This window comes from Ovis aries, chromosome 3, assembly GCF_016772045.2.
Source record: "Ovis aries strain OAR_USU_Benz2616 breed Rambouillet chromosome 3, ARS-UI_Ramb_v3.0, whole genome shotgun sequence".
NCBI lineage: Eukaryota > Metazoa > Chordata > Mammalia > Artiodactyla > Bovidae > Ovis > Ovis aries.
The window spans coordinates 197,284,030-197,298,190 of NC_056056.1; the positions used below are offsets into that span (position 1 = coordinate 197,284,030).

General features: G+C 37.1%; 1 protein-coding gene across 18 annotated transcripts in view; it reads right to left on the reverse strand.

The window, feature by feature from the left end:
- Positions 1-14,161, reverse strand: part of PIK3C2G (phosphatidylinositol-4-phosphate 3-kinase catalytic subunit type 2 gamma) — a 668,476-nt gene that overhangs the window by 340,110 nt on the left and 314,205 nt on the right. For all 18 annotated transcript variants that reach the window (XM_060413352.1, XM_060413355.1, XM_060413356.1 and 15 more), the window contains 2 exons: positions 7,913-8,035; positions 1,700-1,828 (listed from right to left, as the gene is read on the reverse strand). In XM_060413352.1, coding sequence (XP_060269335.1) covers positions 1,700-1,828; positions 7,913-8,035 — 252 coding nt within the window. The remainder of the gene's footprint in view (positions 1-1,699; positions 1,829-7,912; positions 8,036-14,161) is intronic.

Consider the following 14,161-nt stretch of genomic DNA (forward strand, 5'->3'; position numbering starts at 1 on the left):
CAGATGGCGTTCCTTCAAGCTACCCATTGTCTCTACTCACTTGCATCTTAAATGTCTACCAAACGTTAAGTGACAGATGACAAAACAACATGGAGGCAGTATTTTGCTATCACAATAAGCATGTAGAAAAAAGCCTTGAAGATTAGTTTGAAAGACAGAAAATATTCCAGACCTTTAATATATTTAACAAGTTTCTGATTACCTGTTATGTACAAAATAGTGTTAGAGGTAATAAAATGGATTTTTTTTTTTCAGTGAATAGCTACAAATGTATTCTACAACATTTTAGATCTTACTGCAGATGAAACTTTAAAGAAACTCACTCAGGAGAAAGAAAGGCACCTGTGCAGCTGCTCCCAGTGAGAAAGTAATGAAAGTTCTTAGCCCACAAATCAGATTTTTGAAATATCTGCTAACAGCAGTTGGTATTCCCGTTAGGGTTGAACTGTTTCTTACAGACTTTTAAGATCTTATTTCATTCTAAATTTCCTATAGAGATTGATTTTCTTCTAATTCAGTTTAATAAACCTGTACTGATTGCCTGTTTACAAGAGGTACCATGTTAGATGACAGAAATTACCAAGAAAATACATTCCCTCTGCTCACACATGTGGAAACTAGCTGTAACATGAAAACAAATAAAAGAGCAACACATATACACATACAAACATGCACACCATGTCATTATTAATCCAACAGAAATGATTTATAAAATGTATTCCAGAGGGCTTTCCTGTAACCTAGTGGTTAAGACTTGTGCTTCTACTGCAAGGGGCATGAGTTCCATCCCTAGCTGGGGAACTAAGATCCCACATGCTATAAGGTATGGCTAAAAGCAAAACAAACAAGCAAACAAAACCAAAATATGTATCACAGTTACTTTGATGATATTTTATTTATACTGACAAAAGTGGGAACTAAAACCTGATGAGGAATTTTGTTAACATTTTTATATTGCCAAGTCTTTCTAAAACAGCGGAGGCAGAAACACTATAATATTAAAATAACAACACAAGTTCTAATTCTTCAAAAGTCCTTTTTTTTTAACAGTTTGATTCTAAAGCAAGTTTTGTCAAAGGAAAATAACTAAGATGTTTTAAAATATTTTTCTTTAATAACACAGAGAATCACATTACTGACTTTCTCAAATATTCTAAGTATTAATAATTCCAAATCCTTATGGTTAAATTTACAGCTACTTTTTCAGTGGCAACCAGTCCTGACAGAACTCCTATTTGGCTTACTTTTCTGAAAAATATTGTCTTAAAGTTGACATATATTTTTTTTTCTTGGCAATAAAAGGTCAGTAAGCCAATTACACTGAATAATTTTACTTCAGCCAGAATTTCAAGACTTACATTGTTGCTAAATGACAGTACTGATCTAAATCATTTTGCATTAGTAATTCCAGAGAAACTGGCTGGTCAGAGAAGGAAAAGAAATTGAGACTGGTCATGGCAATACCTTTTCATGGTAAATGATCCAGTTGACAAGCTGAGCATGAAGCTTGTTTCTAAAGCCATTTCTACATTTTGCTTTTCAGTCCTACTTTCAATTGTCATGATTTATATTGAGGTAGCTCAGTTTTAGAATGAAACATCTTCTTGATTTTCTCATTATGCCATATACTGAACATTATCTAGTTCGAAGGAGGTTTTATTGGGATGGAAGTTTTATTAATCACAAAAGATATACTTACTGTTTTGGAAACAGTGGAAAACAAGTCCAGGCCAATAAATCTGCATTGGTTGCATAGGTAATCCCAAACAGTTTTATAGTGAGCATGGATTCTCTTGGAAGTGATTTTATTTCAAGAGGAAAATTGATCCTTAAAATAAAAGAAAAAATTAGGTTGGGCTTCCCTGGTAGCTCAGATGGTTAAAAAAAATTGTCTGTAATGCAGGAGACCCTGGTTTGATTCCTGGGTCGACAATATTCTCTGGAGAAGGGAATGGCAATCCACCCAGTATTCCTGTCTAGAGAACTCCATGAACAGACCATGGGGTCTCAAAGAGTCAGATACCACTAGGCAACTAACACCTTCACTTTATTGTGTGTCAAGCACCATTAACCCTTGATCTCATTAATAGTCCCAGCAACTCTAGGACACTAGGACCCAATTACTATGATGTTTACATAAACATTTCCTTCTAATACAGTGCTGTGTGACACAAGTATTATAACTATTTGAATTGAGGCATTCTCTCAAGTTATAATGTTTTATCTTGTAAATGCAGAAATATAGCAGAAGTACTAGAGTAATGAGATTGATTACTCTATGGTGATTGTTTTGATTTTGATACATAAGCTTATTTTTTGAAAATTACAAAAACTTGAGCATCAATAAAGAATGATTAACATTGTCTTAGGGAATGGGGGGAGGACAGGAAATAACTCATAATGGGTCTTAAGCAGTAGTTGGCTACAACAAGGTAAATAGTTGGAAAAGAATATTCCAAAAAAGAAAAAAGTGCACTGACAAGGACATATTAGCATGGAGCTGAGGAATGGTGAGTGGCGCATTGTAGCTGGAACAAGAAACGTAGTCAAGTTGGTCTTAACCTGAAAGTTATGAAGGATGCAATTAGAAAGATGGGTGGTTGCCAGAATATTTAAGAACTCTGTATGCCAGGCAAAGGAATTTGCGATGTTTTTCCTAATGGCAAAAGGAAACGTTTAAATGAGAGAGCTAAAAGCATAGAGAGTTGTTTATAATTTTAAATGTGAACTATTCTGGGTGATGATGAGATTCCAGGAAATTCGGGGCTGATTGCTGAGATGTAATAGACAGTACAATTCCTGGATATGTCAAGGTGAAGAACATCAAACTCAGACCCTGTAGATATGGGTAAAAAAAAGTGGCTAAGGATAAGCACAAGGTTGTTAAAGGTGGAAAAAATTTGAATTTGGGCATCAAATCCATTAATCTATATAAGATTGCCTACAAGGTATAAAGATACTGTAAGACTGGGAGCAATACACTTGAGTAGTTGAAGAATCTAAGAAGAAAGGGGTTTTGACAGGAAGCTGAGAGATCTGAGGTTCCTAATGGTGGACAGGAAGAAGGATACCTTTCTTTCCTTTCAGGAGTCATCTTGGCTACATAGAAATGATACAACAGTCTCAAGAGAAATACAATGTTTAGGAAAGATAGACTTATGGGTGGCTAGGAAGCATGTGTGGAGAAGGAAACAGCTACCCACTCCAGTATTCTTGCCTGGAGAATCTCATGGACAGAGGAAACTGGCAGGCTACAGTCCACTGGGTCGCAAAGAGTTGGACACGACTGAACGACTTCCACTCACTCACTCAGGAAGCATGTGAGAGTTAGACTATGAAAAAGGCTGAATGCTGAAAAATGGATGCTTTCAAATCGTGATGCTGGAGAAGACTCTTGAGAGCCTCTTGGACAGCAAGGAAATCAAACCAGTCAATCCTAAAGGAAATCAAGCCTGACTATTCACTGGAAGGACTGTTGTTGAAGCTGAGGCCCCAAAACTTTGGCCACCTGATGTGAAGAGCTGACTCACTGGAAAAGACCCTGATGCTGGGAAAGACTGAAGGCAAAAGGGGAAGAAGGTGGCTGATGATGAGGGGGTTCGATAGCATCACTGACTCAATGGACATGAATTTAGCAAGCTCTGGGAGCCTGGGAAATCCCATGGACAGAGGATCCTGATAGGCTACAGTCCATGGTGTTGCAAGAGTCAGACACAACTTAGTGATTAAATCACCACCAGGAGATAGTAGAGGACAGAGAAGCTTGGTATATTGCAGTCCATGGGGTTGCAAAGAGGTGGACACAACTTAGTGACTACACAACAATGACAACAGGCAGCATTCAGCCTCAGGAATAAGGAACAGGTAATTCACACCAGTGACCATAACTGATTCTGAGGAAATGCACATCTTTCCCCTCAACATGCTATTCTCTGAGATGGAGAGATCTAGGTACAGGTGTAAAAAGACATCTAACAAAAGGAAAAGACAGAAGAGCTATTTTAGAGGTAAAATGGATAACTAATAATTGACCAACAGCATATTAGTAGAATAGGACAATGACAAATTGAAGATGAATTTCAGGCTCCTAGATTATGTTAGTGGATCCTTTTAACTGATAGAAAACACAGATAAGGAATTTGGGGTAGGTGACTTACATGTGGCTTATGGCGTACTGTCACTGAGTTAATAATAACTCAGAGATGTCAATATGTAAACTAGGTGTGGAGATGAGTCAAAGGATTTGATTCAAATGTTGGCCCTGTGACTAAACAGATGTTATTTGAGTGATTAATTTAACCTTTTTAAGCCTTGTCTATCTATAAAAAGGAAAAAATATTACATAACACAATATGTGATACATGGTAGATTGTATATCAGCAGTATATTCATTATCCCATCAACAATGTAATAAATAACTTATATTAGCCATTGTAAGACAGATGAAATATAATTATAGTTAAAAGTAAGGGAAGGGACATACATATACCTATGGCTGACTCATGTTGATAATATGGCAGAAACCAACAAAACATTGTAAAGCAATTATCCTCCAATGAACAAATTTTTTAAAAAAGGAAGGACAGAAAACAAAGGAAATGCTAAAGTAAAATTATTTTTCAATATAAGCAGAATTTAGACTATTGAAAATTAAATTATCACACATTTAGTTATCCAAAAGTTGTTCTTATCATTTATATTTTTTCACAGTTATAATATTCATTCAATGTAATGTGGACTATTACTCAGCTTAAAAAGAAGCTCTGAAACTCAACATAAAATGTTGATGATTTTGTGAAATGCACAGTACTTTCTTGAATATTCTCTTTTACCTGCAATTGACTTTCTATTTAGTTTTCATAATTTTGTGTCAGGATGGAAGCTATAATTTCACTTTATTCCTCATATAATCTGGAATGTTCTTTTTCCCATTGAGTCTCTCTTCTTCATGTGTAACTTCACTTATTAGTGAGCTTTTCAAATCAAGAATGACAAAACATTCGATAAGTTACAGTGGATAGTTACTGCCAATCTCCATTTTGTCATTTTTATTAACAAAAATAAATTCTTCCAGAGTAAGAATACATACTTTATAGTTATTTATTCATTTTCTTGAATACATATGGATTTTTAAGCCAGAATAATCTCACAGTCACTGAGAAATCCTTTTTATTAACTTCTACATGGCTATTGAAAAATCAAAGGAATGAACTTTACACAAAAAAGGAAGAAAAATACTTTGAGATAATTCAATAAGTGAAGTAAGATTGCTTCTCTATATCTACAAACTTCAAATTTTAACCATATGCTTGCCTTACTCTACTATTTAAAAATGAGTAAAAACTAATTTTTTTCTTAAACATTCTTTGCTTCCATATAAGACAGTTTTTCTAAATTCAGAATAACTTTTTGATAGAGAAATTGGGAGATTTAAAAAGTCACACTGTATAGAATTCCCCTATTAATACTGATATAAAATATGGACCATTGTAAGGACTTTGACTTTTGTCTGAATGAAAGGGGGAGCCATTTCAGGATTATAAAACAGTAGAGTGAGGTAGCCTGACTTACATTTTAAAAGATGCTACTTGAGCTGTTGTATGGGAAGCATTATAAAGGTGCAAGAGAAGTAGGGTGACTATTACAAGGCAGTTGTAGGAATACAGGGGAGATATGATGGTGGCCTAGACAAAGGAAAGTGACAAGAAGTAACACTCTGGAAATATTCTGAGGAGAGAGCCAGCAGGATATCTGAGACGAGAGCCAGTAGGACATTCGAGACATGGGTCTGAGAGAAGGAAATTCAGGCTAAGGATCTGATCTAAACAACCAAAACTGGAAATGATCATCCAGGGTGGCCATCCGTGGGTAGGACAAATTTGGAGTGTAAGATCAAGAGTTTAGTTTTAGACATGTTGAGTGAATAAGTACGAAGTTTGTGACCGATGCCTGGGTTGGTGATATAAATTTGGAGTTGCTGGCATACAGATGGCATTTAATGCTGTATGACTATAAGAGAAAACTAAGCCTATAAATATAGATAGAACAGAGGAAGCTTAAGGGCTAGGACTATGAGCAGTCTGGGAGAAGAAAAGGATACGGAGAAGGAATGTCCAGTGAGGGAGGCAGAAAGCTAAAAGAATGTGGGAAACAGCTCTTAATAGATTATGTAAAATGAAGACAGAGAAACAAACATCAGATTCAGCTCTGCAGGTCACTGGTGACTCTAACGATCAATTTCAGTGGAAAAGAGATGATGAAAGCCTGACTGGAGTATGTTTTAAAGCAGGGGAAAAAGCTGAAGAAAGTGAATACAGACAACTCTTTGGAAGGGTTTGCCGCAAACTATAGAGAAAAATGGCATAGCTGCTGTTGAAACAATAAAGCAGAGGTTTTTTATTTTTTTTAAATTTAAGATTAAGAACTATTTGCACAATATAAATATTCAGCCTAAGGTTTTATATGTTGTAAGAAAGTATGAAAATCACAGTAAAAACCTCAGTTTTGGAGTCAGAGTGCATCTGAGCACTGGTTCTGTCATTTGCTGGTTGTGGGACCTGGGCCAAGTTAATATATGGCAGAAACCAACAAAATATTGTAAAGCAATTATCCTCAAATGAACAAATTTTTTAAAAAAGGAAGGACAGAAAACAAAGGAAAGGCTTAAAAAAATTTATTTTTCAATATTAGCAAAATTTAGACTATTGAAAATTAAATTATCACACGTTTAGTTATCCAAAAGTTGTTCTTATCATTCATAGTTTTTCACAGTTATAATATTCATTCAATGTAATGTGGACTATTTCTCAGCTTAAAAAGAAGCTCTGAAACTCAACATAAAATGTTGATGATTTTGTGAAATGCACAGTACTTTCTTGAATATTCTCTTTTACCTGTAATTGACTTTCTATTTAGTTTTCATAATTTTGTGTCAGGATGGAAGCTATAATTTCACTTTATTTCTCATATAATCTGGAATGTTCTTTTTTCCATTGAGTCTCTCTTCTTCATGTGATTTTAGAATTAGGAAATTTTTCTCTTGAATTGTTTAGAAGATGGCACATATATGTCAGTTGAAAACAACCATGGATAAGCTTTAATTAAGTCAGAAGAAAAGTGAAAAGTCAAGTGAAAGTCGCTCAGTCGTGTCCAACACTTTGTGACCCCATGGACTTCTCCATGCCAGAAAACTGGAGTGGGTAGCTGTTTCCTTCTGCATGGGATCTTTCTGACCCAGGAACCGAACCAGGGTATCCTAATTCTAGTAACTGAGCTGGTTAATATATTTTTGGGGAGTCACTTATTACATAAAATTCATTCAATTGCCAAGCCACATTTACTGGACTTTTACTGTGTCTGGTGCTGCTTTAGCTGTTAGGGATAAAATATGAAAATTAAATAAATAGATAAAGATCTTGGTAGGAGTTGATTATCCCAAATGAGATGACATTTTACACAATGCATAGATAGTTACTGTACAAAAACTTGATTGCTTAAATAAATTTGCAATTGGCTTTTGGGAGAAAATGGAGATTACATATACCATTAGGTGACATCTTTCTTCTTTGTTATAACTGAAATCTATCTCCCTCCAATATCAATAGAGGGTATTTCTTTTATCCACAGTCTACAAATGATTAATAATTCTCTTTTTCCCAGTTTCCCTCTTTGAGCAGCTCAACAATATAGATTGGATATTTATCTAGATTTTTAAAGGCACCTTTAATCTGTTGAATTGAAGTCAGTTACCTAGTATGCTTAGCATATTTACCACATGTCTGAATCAAATCAACCAGCTACATTAAAAAAAAAATTATATCTTTCACTTAGAAGCAGCAGGGGAGAGGGGAAGTAGAAGGAACCCTGGTCTTTATTAGACAAACAATTCTTTCAGAATAAAGATTAAACTTACGTTTCATTCCAGTTGACCAAGGAAAAGAACAACTTTTTGACAGGAATATTTCTGCAGTTTCTCACTTGGCACAGCTTCTTTCCAGCATATGTAAGCCAACAGGAGAAAGAAAATGCTTTGTAGCTAAAAAGAAACAACATTGATTCAATAAGTTGAACACTGTGAAGGAAGCAGTATTCTATGTGGGTCAGTTATTTTATAGTTAAAAGTCAAATGATAAAGTGATGTTTGTTTGTACAGAGTGTACTTTAAAAATTACTAAGAATTTATGTTTGGTGGCTTCAGCAAAATTGCAGAATAATGGGAAGTCCTAGACCCTCTTTCCCCTGCTGGAGACACCAATTCAACAATACATGGATCAGTTTCCTTTGTAAGAAATCCAGAAACCAGTTAAAAGGCTCTTGCACCCAAGCACAAAACCAGTCACAATGAAATCAGTAGGAAAATTCATGGCACTCATTTTGCAGAGCCCTTTCTCCCAGCAGAGTGTCATGTGACCAGGAGAGAATTCCTAACTCCCATCTTCTCCCTAGGGTGGGAAATAGAAGACTGGAACATATGTCTGACATTCAGAGTTTTTAGGGGTTTATCCAAGGGACTGGTTTCTCTCTTGCCTGAATCTGAGTGCTGAACAGAAAACAAAGGCAGCTAGTGGTCTAAGCTAGCACAAACTAACTCACCACTTCCCCGAGCTCAGTGCAAAATGAATAGGAGAAACCCCCCAACTCCCAGCTTCTCCCTTGGGAAAGATCTGGATTGTGATTCCAATAGGATATGATATCCCAGGGGCCATGGGATTTAGGAGAACAAAAAGGAGCTGGGAGGCTTGCTGCTGCTCCAGAGGATTTGTGGGACTGTAGGCAGAGGCTGATGCAATCTGATGATCTCTGAATTGGCAGGAAGAGAGGGGGAGCAGGGAGAGTGCAGTGTGCATCCAACAGTTTGGCTTTCTTTGGAAGCTGTATGAGGGTCTGGTTTCTGTTTCATCACCAGAGCATCTATGGGACCAGGCATACTCTGAATGCTGGCGCCCAACTGAGAACAAAAAGAGCTGGGCAGCTTAAGGAGAACCAGCAGGTAGGACCACAGGCTGACACTGGATGAAACAAGAAATTCAAGTTCTTGACAAAAGAAGTAAAACCTCTCTGAGTGTGAATTGACACACACAAATCCAGGGAGGATGCACCTACAAGAAAGGTTTGAAAATCACCAAATCTCTAGCTGATTGGTAACATTTGGTCAGCCACAAATTGGCATTTGCCATGGATGCTTGCCATCTACCTCTGCAAGGATTAAACCACATGCTACAGCAGTTGCTGACCTCCAACACCCCCTGAAGGAGTTCAGGGTAGACAGCAGAAATGAGGCACTCTGTGTTTCTGGAAACTGGCAAGGACAGGTATTATTGATAGTAAGATATTTTCAGAAACTGAGTTTATGAGCCTCATGCTTGATTTTCCTCATATCTCGAAAAGCACCAAAATCCTTCATATCTTGAAAAGCACTAAAATGATCATTTATCATGACTAGCAGAAGCTTCATGAAACCAACAGAAGCTTTCTACAAAAAATATGTGCTTGATTGCATGTATTCCCCCTTCACCAAAGTCACATATATGCTGTCCGTTCCCCCTGCCTCTTTGGAGCTGTTTTTCAGCGCTATCTGAGGTGCTCTCTTGCAAACTAGAGTCCTCATATTGCGCCAAATAAAACTTGAACTCACAACTCTCACGTTATGCATCTATTTTAAAAGCAACAATTCTTTCCTTGTATGAAACCAGTCCATAAGGACTGGGAGAGGTAGCTGTTTGTTTGTTTTTAATGCTCAGATCGCAATACAAAGTAAAACAAGGTATACAATGAAAGAGGAAAACATGGGCCCAATCAAAGGAACAAGATAAATCTCCAGAAGTGAACTGAAAGTTGCTCAGTCGTGTCCAACTCTTTGTGACCCCATGGACTTTATTGTCCATGTATAGTCCATGGGATTTTCCAGGCCAAAATACTGGAGTGGGTAGTCTTTCCCTTCTCCAGGGGATCTTCCCAACCCAGGGATCGAATCCAGGTTTCCTGCATTGCAGGTAGATTCTTTACCAGCTGAGCCACAAGGGAAGCCCTGAGAGTCAAAATGCATTTCTAAATCATTTCTGAGAATGAAAAGATGAAAAATGAGGTTAGGCTAGATAAACTTACTATCTGCAAAGTCAATAATTTTGTATGAATCTAACTGACATTACAAAGATCCTCCAGTCGTTTCTCTACCAGGTCTCTCAGTGAAAGAACAAAATTAGAAATCAAAGAGAAAGTGCAAACAACGCTCAAGTGTTGTTCACTGGAAAGCCAAGTTTATTTAAGGATATCAACATAAAATGGTACCAGGGCTAGAAAGCAAAGACCTTTATAACCGATGAATTAAAGCAACAAGTGCAGACACAGAACTAACTCTCTTTTATTTCCCTCAGAAAAGGGTAAGTTCTTACATCACCATATTGACCAACTTCATGAAATGTTATGAATACATCAAAATTGTGGAGAGTTGGTTTATGCTAAAAGAAAAATCTCCAGAAAACAATCTTAAAGAAATGGAAGCATATGAACTACCCAACAAAGAATAAAATATATACATATATATACACACACATGCTCAGTAAGCTCAGAAAAATAATGCATAAACAAAATAAGAATATTTAAAAAAAAGAAAAATATTAAGAAGAAATTTTGGAGCTGAAGAATACAACAACTGAGTTGAAAAAAATCAATAGATGGATTCAAGAACATACTGGATCAGGCAGAAGAAAAAATTAGTAAGCTCAAACGTAGGTATTTGAAATTATTCAGAGAAACAAGAAAAATGAAGAGTGGAGAAAGTCTAAGGGACTTACGGGACACAATCAATAGGACAAACAAACACATTATTTGAGTCCCAGAAGATGACTGAGAGAAAAAGGCAGAAAGCTGATCTGAAGAAATAATGGCTGAAAACTTATTAATTGTGGGAAAGGAAATGGACATCCAATTTCAAGAAGCCTAATGGTCTAAACTAGGATGAGCCGAAGGAAGACCAACTAAAACACATTAAAATTAGACTATTGGAAGTCAGACACAAAGAGAGAACTTTGAAAGCAGCAAGAGAAAAGCGATCTGCCACATAAAAGGGATCTCATCAGTTTTTCAGCAGATTTCTCAGCAGAAACCTTGAAGGCCAGAGGGAGTGACATGATATATTCAAAGTTCTGAAAGAAAAAAAAAAATGTATCTGGCAAAGCTGTCCTTCAAAAATGAAGGCGAAATAAATACTTCCTCAGGTAAAAAGCTGAGGGAGTTCGTCAGCACTAGACCTCACTCAACATGAAATGCTAAAGGGAATCCTTCAAGTGGAAATGAAAGGATGCTAGATAGCAATAGCAGAGCATAAAAGCATGAAAGCTTGCTGGTAAAGGAAAACATATAGACAAAAACAGAATACTGTAAGACTGTAATGGTGATACATGAATAACTTTTAACTGCTATAGCATTTAAAAGGACAAAGTATAGAAAACTTTAATGATAACAATATATAACATTAAAGAAGATGCAATTTGTGGTCTTAGTAACACAAAGTATGATGAGGGAAGAAGAGTAGAGAATTTGTATATGACTAAAGAATGCTCAGACTACTGCACAATTGCACTCATCTCACACGCTAGTAAAGTAATGCTCAAAATTCTCCAAGCCAGGCTTCAGCAATATGTGAACTGTGAACTTCCTGATGTTCAAGCTGGTTTTAGAAAAGGCAGAGGAACCAGAGATCAAATTGCCAACATCCGCTGGATCATGGAAAAAGCAAGAGAGTTCCAGAAAAACATCTACTTCTGCTTTATTGACTATGCCAAAGCCTTTGACCGTGTGGATCACAATGAACTGTGGGAAATTCTTCAAGAGATGGGAATACCAGACCACCTGACCTGCCTCTTGAGAAATCTGTATGCAGGTCAGAAAGCAACAGTTAGGTCAGAAAGCAACAGTTAGAACTGGACATGGAGCAACAGACTGGTTCCAAATAGGAAAAGGAGTACTTCAAGGCTGTATATTGTCACCCTGCTTATTTAACTTATATTTAGAGTACATCATGAGAAATGCTGGGCTGGATGAAGCACAAGCTGGAATCAAGATTGCTAGGAGAAAAATCAATAACCTCAGATATGCAAATGACACCACCCTTATGGCAGAAAGAAAAGAGGAACTAAAAAGCCTCTTGATGAAAGTGAAAGAGGAGAGTGAAAAGGTTGGCTTAAAGCTCAACATTCAGAAAACGAAGATCATGGCATCTGGTCACATTACTTCATGGCAAATAGATGGGGAAACATTGGAAACAGTGTCAGACTTTATTTATTTATTTGAGCTCCAAAATCACTGCAGATGGTGATTGCAGCCATGAAATGAAAAGACACTTACTCCTTGGAATTAAAGTTATGACCAACCTAGATAGCATATTCAAAAGCAGAGACATTACTTTGCCAACTAAGGTCCGTCTAGTCAAGGCTGTGGTTTTTCCTGTGGTCATGTATAGATGTGAGAGTTGGACTGTTAAGAAGGCTGAGTGCCGAAGAATTGATGCTTTTGAACTGTGGTTGCTGGAGAAGACTCTTGAGAGTCCCTTGGACTGCAAGGAGATCCAACCAATGCATTCTGTAGGAGATCAGCCCTGGGATTTCTTTGGAAGGAATGATGCTAAAGCTGAAACTCCAGTACTTTGGCCACCTCATGCGAAAAGTTGACTCTTTGGAAAAGATTCTGATGCTGGGAGGGTTTGGGGGCAGGAGGAGAATGGGGACAACAGAGGATGAGATGGCTGGATGGCATCACAGACTAGATGGATGCAAGTATGAGTGAACTCTGGGAGTTGGTGATGGACAGGGAGGCCTGGCATGCTGAGATTCATGGGGTCACAGAGAGTCCGACACAACTGAGCAACTGAACTGAACTGAAAGTGAAGTATGCAAAAGCAGAGACATTTCTTTGCCAACAAAGGTCTGTCTAGTTGAGGCTATGATTTTTCCAGTCGTCATGTATGGATGTGAGAGTTTGACTGTGAAGAAAGCTGAGTGCCGAAGAATTGATGCTTTTGAACTGTGGTGTTGGAGAAAACTCTTGAGAGTCCCTTGGACTGCAAGGAGATGCAACCAGTCCATCCTAAAGGAGATCAGTCCTGCATGTTCATTGGAAGGACTGATGTTAGACTGTAACTCCAATACTCTGGCCACCTTATGCAAAGAACTGACTCATTTGAAAAGACCCAGACGCTGGGAAAGATTGAGGGCAGGAGGAGAAGGGGACAACAGAGGATAAGATGGCTGGATGGCATCACCGACTTGACGGACATGAGTTTGAGTGAACTCTGGGAGCTGGTGATGGACAGGGAGGCCTGGCGTGCTGTGATTCATGAGGTCGCAAACAGTCAGACATGACTGAGCGACTGAACTGAACTGAAAGTGAAGTGTTAACAACATTTTAAAAAGTGAAGTTATTATCAGCATAAAACAATGTTTTAAATATAATATGTATTATCTAAGGCCCATTGTCACCACAAAGAAAGCAACCACATTATAGATGATACACAAAAGAAATTAAGAAAGGAATTGAAGTGTATCATTATAAAAACTCATCAGGACACTAAGGAAAGTGGCAAGACAGGAAAAGAGGGACAAAAATGCTACAAGACAGATAAGGATGCAAAAAAATGGCAAAAGGAAGTCCTTCTCTATCATTAATTATATTAGATATAAATTAAATTCTACAATGAGAAGAAACAGCATAATTGAATGGATTAGTAAAAAAAGATCCAACCGTATGCTGTCTAGATTTAAGGACACACCTGAAAGTGAAACGACAGAAAAAGATATTCCATATATGATAATCAGAAGAGCAGGAGTGGCCATACTTATGCAAGACAAAATAGACTTTAAGTTAAAGCTGTCACAACAGACAAAAACATTATATAATGTTAAAGAGGTCAGTTTACTAAGAGGATACAATAGCTGCAAATGTACATGCACCCCAAATTGAAGCAAATATCTTAAGCAAACATTGAAGGGATGAAAAGGAAAACTAGAAAATAACACAATAATAAGAGAAGATCTCAATACTGGTTACAGTTAATAGAACAATCAGACAGAAGCTCAATAAGGAAACAGAGGGTTTTAATAACCCTATAGTCCAAATGAACCTAATAGACATTTATAGAACATTCCACCTAACCTCAGGGCAATAT